The sequence below is a fragment of the Myotis nattereri genome, assembly GCF_964212035.1.
Source record: "Myotis nattereri genome assembly, chromosome: 1".
NCBI classification, from domain to species: Eukaryota; Metazoa; Chordata; class Mammalia; order Chiroptera; family Vespertilionidae; genus Myotis; species Myotis nattereri.
Genome location: NC_138075.1, coordinates 46,572,628 through 46,589,851, shown reverse-complemented (window position 1 = coordinate 46,589,851; position 17,224 = coordinate 46,572,628). Strand labels below are relative to the sequence as shown.

Here is a 17,224-nt window from a genome sequence, read left to right as displayed (position 1 = left end):
AAACTCTAAACTACCATGTGCGGAAGGGGCGGGGGTGCCCATAAAGGGGCTTGAGGTAGGAGTGCATTCGGGGCTCTGGGGGAAGAGGGGCTGAGGCCACGGCCACTCCCCCACGGACATTCATTCCGGCTGAGGTAGGTGCTGAGAACCAAAACAGCAAAAGTCCATCCTGAGAAAACAAGGTGGGCGGAGGGTGGCAGTGCCAGGGGCCCGGCCGCAGCAGGCATATTTTTGGAGTCTGATTCATCATCCTCTCTCTTCTCTCTCTCTTTTTTTCATTTTAAGTTTTTGTGTTTTGTTTTTTTTTAGGAAAACAGTTCATTCCAAGTCATATGGGTACCAGGCAGAGGTGAGGGGGCACGAGCCCAAGGGAGGGGCTCCCGCAGAGGCCCCTCCAGGTCCTGGGGGGCTCCCTGCCGAGGCTTCTGTCGGCCTGGACAACCTGGGGGCAGTCAGAAATGCTGGGAAGCCCCCACACGACTGGAGAAACCTTGCCTTTGACCTGAGAATGGGGGGTTGCCCCCCTCCAGAGCTGTCCAGACGCTGGCTACTGTCCCGAGAGAGCTGGCGGGGCAGCCGGTGCTGAGGAAGGCCGGGCAGCTTGTCCTTCACTGAGGAGGCCGGAGCCTGCGTCCTGAGGTGGGGGGGCAGCTGTGAGGCCTGCGCAGGGAGCCTTGGCCTCTGACGTCCTCTCCTCCCGAAGGCCGAACCCCTGAAGTGGCAGCACGGAGAGCGGGGTCTCCCCACACAGGGCGGGGGCCGCAGGATCCTGCTGGGGAGTGGGCCAGTCACACCGGCGTCAGCACGAGGCCAGAGGCCCACATGCCCTCCAGCCAGAGGATCCACGCCCACTCGGGGCTCAGGGGCTCCAGGCCTCCCTGCTGACTGGGGCACAGAGAGACGCACGGGCCATATTTTGTGTCGAGAGGAGACCTGGGGCTTGGTGAAGGCCGATGGCCAGCGTACGGGGAGGGCAGGATCGGAGGTGGGAGGGACACTCACCGTGGGGCTGGGGCTGGGGCCGGGGCTGGGGCTGCGGTCTGGCTGGCCCGCTGCCCCGGCCGGGGGGAACAGCTGCTCCAGTTCCTTCATGTCTGCACGTTTCTCGTCTCGGCCCAGTTGGTCCCGATCTACCAGTCTGGCCCCGTTCAGTGCCAGGATACCAGGGTCCCTCTGGCTCCGGGGGCCCTGAGGAGGGGACAGCTGGTTTTCTACATCCTTACACAGGAGGACCCTATGGGATGAGCCAGGAGTTAGGGAGAAGGACCTGGGGGGGGGGGGCGGGGAGGGGGGAGAACACAAGGATAGAGACAGCCAGCCCAAACGCTCCTCTCCCCCCGCGGCTCCTCCTCCTCCTCCCACCTCATGTCAGTCCAGCCCCCGCTTCCTGCCCCAGTACCACCTGCCCCTTTGGCCGAACAGGAGGAAGAGGACACAGAAGATGATGCAGGTGACCCCGATGTGGATGCCGATGACGATGCCTGTGGTGGACATCTGCTTGGTGGCCTCCTCCTTCCGGCAGTCACACGGTGGGCTCAGGGCTGTTGGGAGGGGCGGGTTGGGGGCTGTGGCTCCTCTGGTCTGAAGCAGTCCCAGACACCCAATCTCTGGGGGCTCCTTATCCATGAGCCACGCCCACCCCAAGTCCATAGAGCCTTTGTCTTTGCCTATGGGACTCCAGCCCAGACTTTTCAGCTTTTTACCAGTTACTGAGTGCTATGTGCCAGAGACTGAGAATAACACTGTAAACCTCGACACAACTCCATAAAGTGTCCCTGTAGTCCGAACAGGTATTATTATCCCTCTTTTATGGAGGAAACTGGGGTTCAGAGAGGTTAAGTCACTTGCCCAAGGTCACACAGCCAAACTTTGAGCTCAAACCTAAGCCTCTGTTCTCAAGGGCTGCATGCGACTCTTCTACCCTCTTACTTTCCCCGGGTCCCTGCTCCCCTCTGCCCACAGCCCCCGGCTTCCATTCCTGCGTGCCAGTCTTCAGCCTCACATTCCAAACACCACCCTCACCTGTCCTCTCAGACGCTCCCCTCAAAGACACAAAGCGGACTGTGGCGTTGCCATCCCCATGCTGGTTGTAGGCGAGCAGCTTCACCTCGTACACCGCGGTGGGGTCTGGGGGAAAGGCAGGGAAGGCTGTGAGAGGCCAGCCAGCCACCAGTGGGGGACCCGATCCCAGCAGGGAACAGAGGTGACTCCCGCGCCCCCCCGCCTGGCCCCAGGCACCGCACCCCGGCCAGACTCCCCAAGGCCAGGCTGCGTCCGCCTCACCGAGCTGGCTGAGGTTGTAGGAGGAGGCAGTCCCAGGCAGCACGATGGGGCCGGTGAAGGGGGCCTTGCTCGCCGGGCGGTAGAACAGCTTGAAGCCGCCCCGATGCAGGGCTAGCCGGGGCCAGGGCTCCCACAGCAGCTGCAGGGTGGAGCTGCCCAGCACTCGCGCTGACAAGGGCGGTGGGGCGGGTGCTGCAGGCGGAGGAGGAGGCCAAGGTGTGAGGACTTTTTCCGTGTTCCACCTGTGGCCCAGACCCCCAGGAGCCTGACAGCTCTCTGGCTTCTGACTCTAGCTTGTTCAGAGTACCGTTACATGAATTAGAAAAAGACACCCCTTCCTCCAGACAGAACCAGCCCCCACTCGGCCTCAGAGCCGAGCACCCTGTGCCGTGCACAGCCTGAACAAGTGTGCGTGGGGGTTCTGCTCTAACGGCTGGGTGTCTGCGGTTTTTTTAAAAAATATATCTTATTGATTTTTTTACAGAGAGGAAGGGAGAGAGAGAGTTAGAAACATCGATGAAAGAGAAACATCAATCAGCCGCCTCCTGCACACCCCCAACTGGGGATGTGCCTGCAACCAAGGTACATGCCCTTGACCGGAATCGAACCTGGGACCCTTGAGTCCGCAGGCTGACGCTCTATCCACTGAGCCAAACCGGTTAGGGCGGTGTCTGCGGTTTTGTACACCATGACCAGGCCTCACCTTCGCCCAGGGTGCTGGCCAGGGTGGGGGGAGAGGCTGAGCTGGCCCCCCGGGGGGTGTAGGCCTTGATGTAGAAGCTGTAGGCGGTGGAGGGCTCGAGGTCGCTCACCAGGTGCTGAAAGGTGCCTTTGCTGACTGCTTCCTGATACTCCAGCTCTGGTGGGTCTGGGGAGGCGAAGGGCAGGGCAGGAGAGTGTAAGGGCATGAGGGTGCCCTCCCCGCACTGGTGAAGGGCGGGCAGCCGGGGTGCAGGGGGGAGAAAGAACGGAAGGTGTTGGGTAGGGACACGCAGATGGAAAGGAAGAGAAACAGTGAGTCCGAGGTCAGGGCTGCAGAGCCAGCCCGGCCCCCTCGGCCCCACACACCAGCAGCCTTCCGGATGTGCAGGACGTAGCCGATGATCTCCTTGGTGTTGACCAGGGGCTCGTTCCAGGACACTCGGACCTCGGTGGGTGATACGGAGACCGCCCGCACGTTGATGGGGGGCCCGGGCAGCCCCTCAGCCCAGAGCACGGTCAGCCTGGCACTGGCCTGTGAGGAGCCAGCACTGTTCTCGGCCACACACTGGTAGATGGCCTCATCTTCAGGGCCGACTCCAGAAATGGTCAGGGTGCTGTGGGGGAGGGAGAGCCTCAGGGCCCGTCCTCCTCCCAGAGTCCCCCTGCAGGCAGCCAGTCTCCCCATTTGGGAGATGAAGAGACAGCTCCTCCAGAAAACAAGCGGCTGGGCTCGTCTGAGGTCTCCCAGCAGGTGAGACCAGAGACTCAAACCCGTCTCCAACTCCCAACCTAGTCCTTCCCCAGGGGGAGGCGCACAGCCTGCCCAGGCCACTGACCATAGGCCTCGCCCCAGCACACACCACACACGTGCCTGTTGTTATTCTTGAGCCTGACGTGGCCTCCTGGCCCCAGCACCTGTCCATTCTTCAACCACGTGACGTGAGGGGGCGGCTCACCCTGGGCTTGGCAGGTGAACATGGCTGTGGTCCCGGCTGGTCTGGAGATGGACTGGGGGTGCTGGACAAACTCTGCTGGGGCTGGAAGGGACGCACAGAGAGGCATAAGAGCAGTGAGGGGCAGGTGGCGAGGGACGAGACAGCTGTGAGGGAAGGGACGGGGACAGGGGAGAGGGACAGGGCTGGCAAGCCTCCAGGTGGGGCCTGGGCTTCAGGAGGTGGTGGCAGGTCCCACCTCCATCCACCAGAGGCAGACCCCAGAGAGGGCTCCATTTTAATGACTATTTAAAAGACTGACATTTGTATCCGAAAGCAATCAAGCTGAGCTCCCTGTTCAGGAAATTGTTAAATAAATAAATGTGCTAATAGGTTTGGCTGCACCTCGAAGGCGGCAATGACGGGGAGATGGATGAGCCCTCAGTGCCAGCCCCCCTCGCCCCTACATTCAATTCCACTCTCCTCCAATCCCAGGCCTCACGCCTCCATTAACACCCGAGAAATGAAATGCTCCATCACTTTCATTTGGACAGATTAACGGCACATGCAACGCTAAACAAACGGGGATTTAAGTCCCTAAGACCCCGCTCTGCCACCCCTTCCCCAGCTCTCGAGGCGGGCACAACAGACAACCCCGGCGAAGGAAATCCAAGCCCAGACCACGGGGACAGTTGACCACAGGGGAGGAGGATGGACAAAACGATGGTCGGCTGCAGAGGCCTGAACACTGTGGCATGGAAGCGAGGTGGGAGCTGGGGTGTGAGTGTGAAAATGACAAACACGCTGAGTGCTCAGGCAGGTGTGAGTGTGGAAGTATCGCACGTGTGAATGAAAACAGCATGTGGTGTGAGGGACACGTGTGAGCGACACGGGGGGGGGGGGGGGCGGGGACCAGCTGAGATTATAAAATAGAAATGACTGGGGGAGCTTGCTGGCACCTCGAAAGGGCACACAGGGGCCCATGACTAAGAATGTCCTCCCATTCCCAACACACGCATCCTGGGGGAGAGAGGAGAGCTGCCCTGCTGGCCTGGCCTGGGGGTCTGGGGAGGGGCAGGGAGAGGGTGAGAGCAAGTATAGGGGAGTGGCAGACCCTGGGTGTCTAGGGTCCTGGGCTTGGGCCAGGGACGTTGATGAGGCAAGGAAAGGGCAGGAGGAGGGCAGGGGTGGGGAGGGAGGGAGGTACCTTGCACCACCAGCCGGCCCTGTGCTGTTCTTCTCACCCGGGTGCCAGGCCTGTTGGCCGCACAGACGTAGACGCCTGAGTGCTGCACGGTCACATCTGAGATGATGAGGTTCCCTGTGCCCAGAACCTGGATGCCCTCCACCCCAATGGGTCGGCCATCTGGGGAGGAAGGGGACTGGACGTGAGGGAGGGTCGGGGAGATGGGTGTGGAAGAGGGGACATTCCAGACTGTGCAGATTCACCAACCCTCCAGGGGCCCAGTCTCTGACTCGGCACCTTCCCTCCTGAGCATCACAGGCGGCACCGCGGAGGCGGAGGGAGCAGCACAGAAAACTCGTCCAGCAGCAGAGACCCGGGTCCTATTGCGCATCCTCACTCACTCAGTGGTGACCTTCAAGTCCCTTCCTCTCAGCTTTTCAAGGAGGAAATCAAGGGTTTGAATGAACTGGACCTTTCCCTGCCTGGTTTCTTTCTCTCTCTCTCTCTCTCTCTCTCTCTCTCTCTCTCTCTCTCTCTCTCTCTCTTTCTCTCCATCTATCTATTATCTATTTTTACTGATTTCAGAGAGGAAGGGAGAGGGAGAGATAAAAACATCAATGATGAGAGAGAATCATCAATCAGCTGCCTCCTGCACGCCCCACACTGGGGATGGAGCCCGCAATCTGGGCATGCGCCCTGTCCAGCAATTGAACCATGACCTCCTGGCTCATGGGTCGAAGCTCAACCACTGAACCACGCTGGCCGGGCCTGGTTTGTCTCTCTTGAAAAAAGTTCCCAGGTCAAATATCCATTCTATTTCTGGACTGTCCCAATGCCCACTCATATAAAGGCTCTGAGAAGTCCTGCAGCAGAAGGACCTGGTTAACTGTCTCCTAAACTTGTTAGGCCACCAAGCTATTCTTCCCTCTGCAGATCATGCCTTGGGAAATGTTGGACCAGATGGTCACTGCGGTGCCTACGGGCTCCTCCCAATGGTGAGGCCACTCTTTCTAGTCTCTCCCAGGGACCAAGCCCTCCCCCCACCCCAGGATCAGATTAGCACAGTCAGAATGCAAGGAGACAGCTCTCTATTCAGACCCTGAAGTGGTGAAATCTACTCCATTATCCCGCCTGCTGCCCCTCCTTCCCCCATCACTCAGCTGCTACAATGTGGGCAGTCTCCTGGTGAATGCCCACCCCACCCTGGCCCTCCAGACTCTCCTTCCCCCGTGACCTTTCTGCTCAGACAATGTGGGCCCATCTGCACCCTTTCATTTCTCTCCTTCAGCTGCCTAGGGATTTAGGCTAGGGACTTAGGGAGCCAGGCTGGAGCCTGGGGGGGCCCAGAGTGAGGGTGTGACAACTGGCTGAGGTGGTGAGGGGTGTGGGAGTGCCTAGCTGGGGTGTACGGCCAGGGTGCAGAGGGCAGAGGTGAGCAGGAGGGGAAAGAGACCAGGGTGCTGAGAGCTGTGGAGGCTCTGGAGGGCCCGGTGCTGAGGGTGATGGGAGCAGGAGGGACTGGCGTGGGATGGGACGAGGTAACCCAGGGAGCTAAGCCATCCGTGCGGAGGGGGAGGGAGAATGCGGCGGGCAGGCGGACCTCCCTGGAACTGCCAAGAAGAGGGAACTAACCCCCTCCCGGGCCTCGCAGAGACCGGACCCCCACGGAGAACAAACAGGATTCAAAGTCCCCCAGGAGCTGGGTGAGGAGACTGGCCCTCCCAGGGGGTGGGACCAGGGTGGGAGAGGCAGGAGCTTTGGAGGAGGCTCACCCAGGCGGCTCCAGGACACAATGGGGCGCGGGTTGCCCGTGGCGACACACTCCAGCACCGCAGTCTGGTGCACCGTCAGGGTGAGGTTCTCAGGCCCCACGAGGATCGTCGGCTCCTTGTAGACCCCGGAGCCCGCGCCTGCGAGGAAGAGGTCATGTCTCTTCACTTTAGCCGGGACCCTTCCTGCCTCCTCACCCCACCCGCCGCCCAAGACATGGGGATAGAAACATTCCAGCCTGGAAGTCAGTCCTGCGGGCAGAGAGGCGACACCAGGGGTCCCAGGATGTTGCTCACACCCATCTCTCTGCTCCTGGCCCTGCAGGCCTCTAGCAAGGGGAGGGTGCCCCCGACAGGCAGAGCTGGGCGTCCCCAGGTAGAGCTGCGCCAGGGAGCGGGCCTTCGATTCCTTCTGAGCTCTCACCCGAGGCGCACAGAACATGGGGCGTGGAAGGTAGCCTGTAGGCGCTTGTCTGACAAGTCTCCGGGGCAGCTGAAGGGGGACTGATTGGAGAGTGAGGAGAAGTGAGGCGGCTGGTTGAGAGAAGAACCAGACAGGGCAAAGGACCCTCACCCGACACAGTGAGCCTGGCCCCGTGGCTGACCCGGACGCTGGCAATGTTCGAGGCCACACAATGGAAGACACCGCTGTCCTCAGCCCGAAGTCCTGTAATCTGCAGGACGCCCTTGGGCAGCAATGTGTACCTGTTGGGGAGGGCGACACAGCTGACCGCCACTGGTACCGCCGGCCACAGGGACCCTGAGCATCACAGACGCAGCCCAGTGCCCAGGAGCTGCCCCAAGGTCACTGTCACCGTCATCATCACAGACTCACACAGGCCGATGCACCTGCAATTCCAGTCCTAACAACCATCGCACACAGTCCGTCTCATGGATACATCGGTGAGCACCCAGTCTGGGCCCGCAAGCCACGGGGATACTCAGTCTCAACGCAGTTGCTGAAACCCAGCCCTGGAGCAGGTGGGCAGGCCGGGCCCACCTGTCTGTCCTCCCTCCAGCATCCCCCACGTGAGGCTCACCTCTCGTTGTCTGTATCGATGGGGGCTCTGTTCTTCTCCCACATGATCAGGGGTTTGGGAAGCCCGTGGATTTGGCACTGGAAGCGGGCCACGCCGCCCTCCTCGCCTGCGACGGCCTGGGGGTGCACGTGGAAGTCCGACATGGCTGGTGAGAGAAAGGGCCGTGTGTGGGAGAGGCACGCTGCTGGGGAGCAGAGGGAAGGAGGGGAGCGGTCACAGGCCAGTGTCCTGGAACCCTGAGCTCACCCCACCCAGGGGCAGGGGTGCTCCTGGAACTGGCAGACACAGGGCATCAGCAGCTTGGGGACACAGCCGCACTTACCCTGCCTCCCACCGTGGGAAACACCTTCCCTAAGGGGTCGTACAGCCGGGCTGGCACACTTAGAGAAAGGTCTGGACAAATTCGTGGATGACAAACCTCTGACCAGGAAGTCTTGGGCTGCTGACCCTCAGAGCCCTGCTCCCGTCCTGCTGCCTACGTTTCCCTTGCTTTCTGATTTGGTTTTCTAACCCCCCCGCCCTTCCCTTAGCAAGGTCTAAATGTTGTGCTGCGTGTTTTACAGAACAGGAAACTGAGGCCCAGAGAGGGAAAGCAGGCAGTTCAGTGTTGCCCAGCAGGGCCACCTGTCATTAAACCCTGGTTACAGACACCAGCGGCATTCTTTGCCCTTCCTTATCACCCCATCCCTGTTCTTCTGTAGCTTCTAGATGTACCCCAAGGGGGTGGTATATCCATCCAAGGTGACAAGCCTCTCAGAAGACTGTCAGACCTACCAATCTACATTTCAATGCGTCATACATATTCAGGGACTCCTTCCCCACCTTTTGAGAATGTGAACTAACTGCTTGAACCTTGGTCTGCAGCCGCTGGTACAGTGGGGGCTGTGGCATACCCCCACCCCACTTTCGGTTGGTTAAGTGTTCCCACCCACCCTCATTCCCATCCAGCCCCAACTTCACCCTATAAAGCCCAGAAAAGGGGCCCCTCCCTCTCGGGTTCCCAGCTCCAGCACCGGGGCTGTGATTTCATTAAAATCCACTTTGCTTCAAGTGCGGGAAGGCAGCTCACCATCTGTCCAGGCAGGCAGCACCTCCCCTCCGGCACTCTATCAACTGGGACAGTCGTCCCCTCCCAGAAGGACCCCTCCCCCCACAGCAGCAGGGGTGCTGGAGCTGGTCCTGGCTCCCGGGGGTGGGTGGGCACACCCTGTCTCAGGCCCCCTCCACCACAGGCCTGTTCTGGACTCCAAGGCAGCCCAGGAGGCGTAGCCTTTGTGCCCTGCTTCCCAGAGCCTCTGGGGGCTGATTCTTTTGTGGCGTGTTCTCCATCTCATTTGCATGTGGTTCATTAAATATAAACATGCATAAAAATCCCCTGCCCTGCCTCCTCCTTTTCCAGGGCCTCCAGAGAACACGGCTGATGGGTGTGAGTGCCTCCTCCCCACACATGTGTGCAGATCTATGTTTGCCAGGAGGGTGTGGCTACCCCCGCCGTGTATGTGGACCGAGTGTCCACAGCTGGATGTGAATGGCGGTTTGTAGCCCTTGGCTCCCGTGGCCAGTGTGTGATTCTGGTAATCAATCACATGTGTCCCCTTGAAGGTAAAGCCCATACAAACAGCACCTTGGGGCCCTCAGAGCAGGAGGTGGGGGCAAGTGCCCCAGCTGGTGTCCCCATTAGGCTTTCGAGAGAATTCCCTAGGGAGCACCCAGAGGTCAGCCTGCTCTGTCTCAGGCCAAAGGCTGTGCTTGGCCAAGGGCCTGCAGGTCAGCCCCAGGGGCTGGGGGGCGGGGGGGGGAGGAGAGGGGGGAGGGGAGAGAAGGGGGCAAGGCACTGCTGGGGCCCCTCTGCTGCCTCCAGGCTTCTCTGCCTCTCAACCTCCATCTAGGAGGGCATGGCTAGAAACAGGCCTGGGGATTGGAGAGGGCCCCCAGGTGCCTGGGTCTGGGGCCTCTGCCCTCTGAGCCCTGCTCATTCGGGAGCTGGGGAGCTGCCTGCCGCCTCCTCACTCCAGCTGGAGAGGAGCTCACAGACCCCCAGGGTCCGGGGCGGAGACTAATGGCTCTGCTGACTACAGATGCCTCCTCATTAAGGAACTGAATCCTTTTGTGTTTCTAGCCCTGATTCTGGGCTCCCTGGAGGTGCCTAGAGCTAGGAACTGGCCTGAGGAGAGATACAAAGGGTAGGGCTGCTTCTTTATCAGGGCGCTGGGGATGGAGAAAGTCTAGCCTCTACCTTCTAGCCCCTCCTTCTCCCCCAAAACTAAACAATGACAGTAGCATGGGCTGAAGGTGATGCTGGAGAGGACACAGGGCAGTTGGTAGGCACGGAGCCTGTGCTCCTCTTCACGCAGGTACAGCAGGACTCCCAAGGGTCCCCTTGGGCGCAGCTGCACCCCCTCCCCACTCAGAGCCCCATCTTTCCCTTCCATCAGACAGCAGCACCTTGCTGTGCCTCTCTATCCACTTTACTCAATTGCAGTTCTGCCAAACATTTCATTTGAAGGGTAGCTTTCCTCGAAAAATGCTTCGGCTCAGTGGATAGAGCATCGGCCTGTGGACTGGAGGGTCCCGGGTTCAATTCCGGTCAGAGGGCACGTACCCCGGTTGCAGGGTCAACCTGGCCCTGGTCGGGGCTTGTGTGGGAAGCAACCAATTGTTGTCTCTCTCTCACATCGATGTTTCTCTCTGTTCTCCTCTCCCTTCCACCCTCTCTGAAAAACCCATGGAAAAGTATCTTCAGGTGAGGATTAACAACAGTAAAGTCAACCCCTTCATTTTACGAAGGGGAAACTGAGGCCCAGACCCAGTTGGTGCCTCTACCAGACCAGAATCAGGAGTGCCGGGCCTTGGGCCTTTAGTCCTCCAGCTAGTTTTTCACTCTCCAAGAGCAGGTAACTCTAGAGTGGACTGCAGGTTGGCTCCTCTCACTGGTTGGGAGTTGGCACCGTGTTGCAAGGTGCAGGGAGGATTAAGAGCCCCAGAGATGGTCCCTCGGTCCCATCCCTTGGAGCCCAGCTGGCTACACAGATGTGGGTGCAATGGCAGGTGTGGGCCTCTATATCCCCTTCCTCATCCCCTCCCCAATCCCTTGATCAGCCCTGCATATCCCTTGGGTGTCCAGGGGATTGCAGTAAGCACATGGGCAGGCCATGTCAGAGTGCCAGTCCTCTCCTCTGCAAAGGAAGAGGTGAACAGGCACTCTGCAGGGCCCTTCCAGCTTTGACTCCTGCCGCCTTCATAAACAGGCCTCGGTAGCCCTGGTCGGCGTGCCTCAATTGGTTGGGCCTCATCCTGTGCACTGAAAGGTTGCTGGTTCAATTCCCAGTCAGGGCACATGTCAGGGTTTCAGACTAGATCCCTGGTAGGGGGCATGTAGGAGGCAGCTGATTGATATTTCTCTTTCTCTCTCCCTCTCCCTTTCTGTCTCTCTAAAAATCAATATAAAAAATATCTTAACATAAACAAACAAACAAACAAACAAGCAGTCCTTGGTCTATACTCCTGGAATCTTCTACTCACTCCTAATTCAGAGGTAACAGCAGTCTTATCTTTAGGAAGGGAAGAGAGTTTCTTGGGGCCATTTAGGCCTTCTCCAGGCTCTCGGAGTGGGATATGTTTGGTCTACAAATCCCCCCCCAACCCCACCCCCGACTTGTCGCAGCAGGACAGAACCAGGGGAAGCTGTGCCTGTGTCTCTCAGGGGAGAGGGTCCTTGGGCAAGCATGGGTATGTGAGGCTAAGGGTCAGGCCTCTGAGCACCCTGAGCCCTGGACAAGTCACCCTGGAGGCCCCTGTGCGGGACACACAGGTTACAGACACTATCTGTGGGGGCGTTGGTGGTATTGTGTTTGTGGCTGGTGGACATGAAGGTGGTACTGTGGCTTGTGGCTGTTGACGTGTTCTCCTCCTGCTGACATCTCAGCCAGGGAGGCACAATCTTCGGTCCCTCACTCAAGCTGGGTGATGAGAGGAAGTAGTGCCCAGTGGCTGGGAGGCCCTTTCAGTGTGAGGGCCAGAGAGAGCGAAGGGGTAAGCAAAGGCCTGCCCGGGAGCAGGTGTGGAGAAAGGAAGAAGAAACACTTTGTCCCCATGCAGTCTGGGAAGGAATCTCCTAGCCCCTCTCTACCTTGACCTTGGGTACAGCCAGGCCACTGGGAAAGCAAGGACAGAGAGTGAGCCCAGCAATCCACCGAGCTGGACAAGAGCAGAAACAGGCAGGAAACGACTCCTGGACACCTCCATAAATCACCCCAAGGGGCGGGGTCTCCTGAGAGCCAGATCGAAAGCAGCTCAGGGAGGGGAGGGGAGGCTTTCCTCCTGGTCCAGGACCTCTGGAGAGGTCAGGCCTGGATCTGATTAGACAGGCTCCAGGGGGACGCTGGGGGGCAGCGAAGGGTCGAGGCAGAGTGCTGGGAAGGAAGCTGGCAGCTCCCCCAAGTCCAACTTCCCACCCTTTGGCTACAGCCGGGCTCTTATCCGGTGTGTGATGACAAAAAGATCAATGGGCATGCTGGGATGGAGAGTTCAAAACAGCTTTTACAAAAGCCGATGCCACTGGGGGTCTGAGGCACAGACGGCTTCCACTCATACGATCATTCAAGAGGAGCAACCTGGACTACAGACTCTTCCAAAGGCCATCGAGGCCAATCCTCTCCTTGTATTTATCCCTGCCAAGAACCAGGGATGCGGAGCTCCTGGATGCCCAGCCCCTGCTCAGGCAGCTTGGGTGACCATAACATTTCTCCTTATACTAGGAACATGCCCGAATCCCAGATGTTTCTTCCCACTGCCCCCAACTTTCCCCTCTAGAATCACTTTTCTAATATAGTAGCCAGCTATTAAGCACTGTGGCCTTAAGAAATGGGGCCAGTCCAAACTGAGATGGCTGTAAGTGTAATACACACTGGATTTCTTAGTATAAAAATAAGACTTAGTATAAAATAAAATAAAATAAAATGACACTAAGCATTAGGGAAAAGCAAACCAAAACCATAATGAGATGCCACCTCACTCTCATTAGGATGGCTACTATCAAAAACCAAAACCCAAACAAAACAAAGCCCACCACAAACAACAACAGAAGATAAGTGTTGGCACGCATGTGGAAAAATTGGAACCCTTGTGTACTGTTGGTGGAAATGCAAAATGGTATAGCCACTATGGAGAACGTATGGTGGTTCCTAAAAAAAACAATTTCCATAGAATTACCATATAACCCTGCAATTCCACTTCTGCTATGAACATGGGTGTAAAAATATCTCTGGGTCTCAGAGATATTTTTACACCCATGTTCACAGCAGAATTATTCATGATAGCTAATGCATGGAAGCATCCCAAGTGTTCATCAATGAATGGATGGATGGATAAACAAAAGGTGGTACATGCATACAATGGAATATTGTTCAGCGTTAAGAAGGAAGGAAATTCTGACATATGCTTACAACATGAATGAACTTTGAGGACATTTTGCTAAGTGAAATAAGCCAGTCCCCAAAAGACAAATACTGAATGATTCCACTTATATGAGGTACCTAGAGTAGTCAAATTCATAGAGACAGAAAGTAGAATGATGGTTGCCAGGGGCTGGGGAGAGGGAAAAGGGAATTATTGTTTAATTGTTCTAGAGTGGATGGTGGTGATGGTTTACACAATAATATGAATGTATTTAATGCCACTGAACTGTATACTTAAAGCTGGTTAAGATAGTAACTTTTACATTTTGTGTATTTTATCAGAATAAAAAAAAAATGGGAAAAATAAAAATTTTCATTGATAATAATCAACAACCTAAAATATTGAATAGAAGTTGAAATAAAATTTTATTTTTAAAAATATGTTTTTATTGATTTCTTTTAGCGAGAGAAGGGATAGAGAGATAGAAACATCGATGAGAGAAACATCAAAGATTGGCTGTCTCCTGCACGCCCCCTACTGGGGGTCAAGCTTGTAACTCGGGCACGTGCTCTGACTGGGAATCGAACTAGTGACTTCTTGGTTCATGGGTTGATGCTCAACCACTGAGCCACAGTGGCCAGGCAAAAGTTGAGATAATATTTAAAGTTTTAAAGACAGTCCAAAAGTGGCCATGGCCAGTGTGGCTTGGTTGGTTGAACATCTTCCCATGCACCAAGAGGTCCAGGTTCGATTCCTGGTCAAGGCACACACACAATAAAAGAGAGAGAAAAAGACAGTCCAAAGCATAAAAATATTATTAATAGTTAAAAATAATGATTACATATGGAATGATGATATTTTGGATATATTAAGTAAAACAAAATTTACTATTAAAATTAACTTGCCCTAGCCGGTTTGCTCAGGGGTTAGAGCATCGGACTGAAGGGTCGTGGGTTCCATTCTGGTCAAGAGCACATACCTTGGGGCATGTGTGGGAGGCAACCAATCGATGTGTCTCTCTCCCATGTCTCTCTTTCTCTCCTCCACCCCCTTCCTTTCCACTCTCTCTAAAAATCAATGGAAAAAATATCCTTGGGTGAGGATAAACAACAACAACAAAAAATTAACTTCATCATGTTTTGTTTTTAATATATTTTTATTGATTTCAGAGAGGAAGGGAGAGGGAGAGAGAGATAGAAACATCAATGATGAGAGAGAATCACTGATTGGCTACCTCCTGTACGCCCCTTTCTGGGGATCAAGCTCGCAATCCGGGCATGTGCCCTTGACTGGAATCGAACCAGGGACCCTTCAATCTGCAGGCTAATGCACTATCCACTGAGCCAAACCGCCAAGGCTATTGCATGTTTTTTAAAACCTTTGTAACTGTGACTACTAGAAAATTTTAACTTACCTATCTATGGTGGCTCATATTATAATTCCACTAAACAGGACTGTTCTAGAAGACACAAACAATTTTGTTCTCTGAGAAAGAGCTTCTGAGGTAAAACACCCTTAAATCCTTCAGCCACTTGTGTTGTGAAATGACGTTCAGGTGCCTTCAGCCAAGGGAAGCACTAGCCCAGCCGTGGGCAAATTACGGCCCGCGGGCCAAATCCGGCCCGTTTGAAATGAATAAAACTAAAAAAAAAAAAAAGACCGTACCCTTTTATGTAATGATGTTTACTTTGAATTTATATTAGTTCACACAAACACTCCATCCATGCTTTTGTTCCGGCCCTCCGGTCCAGTTTAAGAACCCATTGTGGCCCTCCAGTCAAAAAGTTTGCCCACCCCTGCACTAGCCAATAGCCAAGCTTTGCACGGACAAGGCCCCCTTTCAATGAATGTGGCATCTGGAGGTGGCCAGAGCCCTTGGGGGATGTGCCCACACGACCTTATGTCACCAAAGGACTTTGAGGAGATTTCAGCCATCAGCAGTGGAGAACATCCCTGTGCTGAACAAATACGGTAGCCACTAGCCACATGTGACCACTTAAAACTTACAAGAAAATTTAAAATTTGGTTTCTCTGACTCACTAGCCACATTTCAAGCAATAGCTGTAAGTGGCTCATAGCTACATGATGGAACAGCGCCAACAGCATATTTCCATCATCACGGAAAAGTTGATTGGACAGTGCCGGTCCAGACCCCAGCCCAGGTCTCAGACCCCCGGCTGCCTTCTCTCTTGCTGTCCTACCAGAGAGCCCCCTTTCCTCTCCATCACAATCCTAGCCTGGCCCTGCCCTACAGCTCCCTCCACACGGACTCAGAGACCCTGACGAGGCCCACATCTGATCAGCACCCCAGGGCCGTCACACCGTGTGGCACAGGCATTCATGGGGCAAGGTTTTGGCTCCTAATGGGAAATACTCGCTAAGAGCTTTTGGAGGTAGTGTTACAGTGCAGAGGTTAATGGTACAGGCTCTGGAATTATACAGTACTGGGTTCAAAACTCAACAGTGCCATTATCAGCTGTGTGATCTTGGGCAAGTTAACCTCTCAGAACCTCTATTTTCTCACCTATAAGTAGGGATGATAACAGCTCATGTTGCCAGAGCTGCAGCACTGGGGAGATTTAGAATGAGATGTATTTGTGAAGTGCTTAGCACAGTCCTTGGAAAATAGTAAATACTTGCTAGCTATTACTGAGGGAAAATAGTAGGATCTTGAGTTAAATGGGAACCGAGGGGTTATGAGAGGGTCCGACTAGGGGTTGGGGGTAAAGGCAGAGCAGCCATCTTCCCTCGGAAAGACTAAGGCTCACAGAGTTAGTGAGGATCCTCTAGCCCTCTGGAGTTGTGAGTAAAGTCAGAATCTGCAAGATTTGAATGGTGAAGGGGTCAGTGGGAGGCAGAGGGGGGCAGCTGGGTATAAAGCAGAGCTTGGCTTCTCCTACCTCACTTCTGCCTGGGGGCTTCATAGAGGCCCCAATAGACCGAGCTGTCAGTTGGAAGAGGCCATTGGGTAATTGAGGCCTTGATTTCTCTAGTAAAATGTTTATGAAGCCCATAAACTCATGCCTTTATTGGCCAGGCTCATTCCGGGGGATGGATGTGGCTCTCTGAGGTGTAGTTAAAGCACCTGCTGAAGTCAGGCACCCGATGACTGTCCTGGCCTCCACCCAGACCCACCAGGCAGAGCCACTGGCAGGGTGAAGCTGGGCAGAGTGGCCCTTAAAGGGCAGGGAGGCCGGCCAAGGGCCACCTCACACGCTCTTTAAACTCCTCAAAGCACTTATAAATAAATGCCCTATTTCTAAATGTGTATGGGAAGGAGGGAGACAAGGGCAGAGAAACCTGAGTCCTGGGGAGGCTGGCGACTTGCCCACAGTCCCTAGTGGGGTATGGTTTTTGTTCTTAGGGTTCTCTAGCCCAGGATCACTCTCCCCAACACTCTGTCCCTGTCTCCCCATCACCTGGGTCCTCACCTTGCCCTGACTTTTGTTCTGTAAGGGAAGAATGCCCACCCTGATTGGCTATAGTCATGTGGGAGAGGGAAAGTATGAACTTAGAAGACCTGTATTTCTTCCCTGGGCTTCCAAAGGGGAGTCAGAGAGTTGAATGAAGGTTCTGAATCCAGAGTATGTTTTGAGGAGGAAGGGGTGTGTGTAGGGAAGGGGTGTTGTATGTATGTGGGTGAATGGTGCCTGGCACTTACAAACAGCCCCAGAGGACTTTGATGGCTCAGTGGCCCTGCTCAGCTTCAGCAGGGGGTGAATGATTCATCTGGGCCTGTGCCTGGTGACCCTGCTCTGAGAAGCCTCTGGATCCCTTTGTCTGTATCCTCAGCCTCCTCAAGCCCCTCACCCGCTGCCTTGGGCCCCTGAACTCCAGCCCCTCCCTGCCAACCTCCCACTCTACCACCAGCTCCCCAGTCCCCCCCACCCCCGCCCCAATTCTAACACAAAAGGC

The 17,224-nt window shown here is 55.6% G+C and overlaps 1 protein-coding gene across 1 annotated transcript in view; it reads right to left on the bottom strand.

Annotated features, from left to right (window-relative positions):
* Positions 1-17,224, bottom strand: part of IGDCC3 (immunoglobulin superfamily DCC subclass member 3) — a gene marked incomplete at its 5' end in the record, with an annotated part of 42,441 nt that continues 25,217 nt past the window's right edge. The window contains 12 exons of the mRNA XM_081088635.1: positions 1-769; positions 1,003-1,234; positions 1,403-1,541; positions 2,023-2,127; positions 2,284-2,475; positions 2,987-3,151; positions 3,352-3,599; positions 3,857-4,022; positions 5,125-5,283; positions 6,876-7,013; positions 7,447-7,577; positions 7,913-8,057. Coding sequence (XP_080944761.1) covers positions 548-769; positions 1,003-1,234; positions 1,403-1,541; positions 2,023-2,127; positions 2,284-2,475; positions 2,987-3,151; positions 3,352-3,599; positions 3,857-4,022; positions 5,125-5,283; positions 6,876-7,013; positions 7,447-7,577; positions 7,913-8,057 — 2,042 coding nt within the window. The 3' untranslated portion in view covers positions 1-547. The remainder of the gene's footprint in view (positions 770-1,002; positions 1,235-1,402; positions 1,542-2,022; positions 2,128-2,283; positions 2,476-2,986; positions 3,152-3,351; positions 3,600-3,856; positions 4,023-5,124; positions 5,284-6,875; positions 7,014-7,446; positions 7,578-7,912; positions 8,058-17,224) is intronic.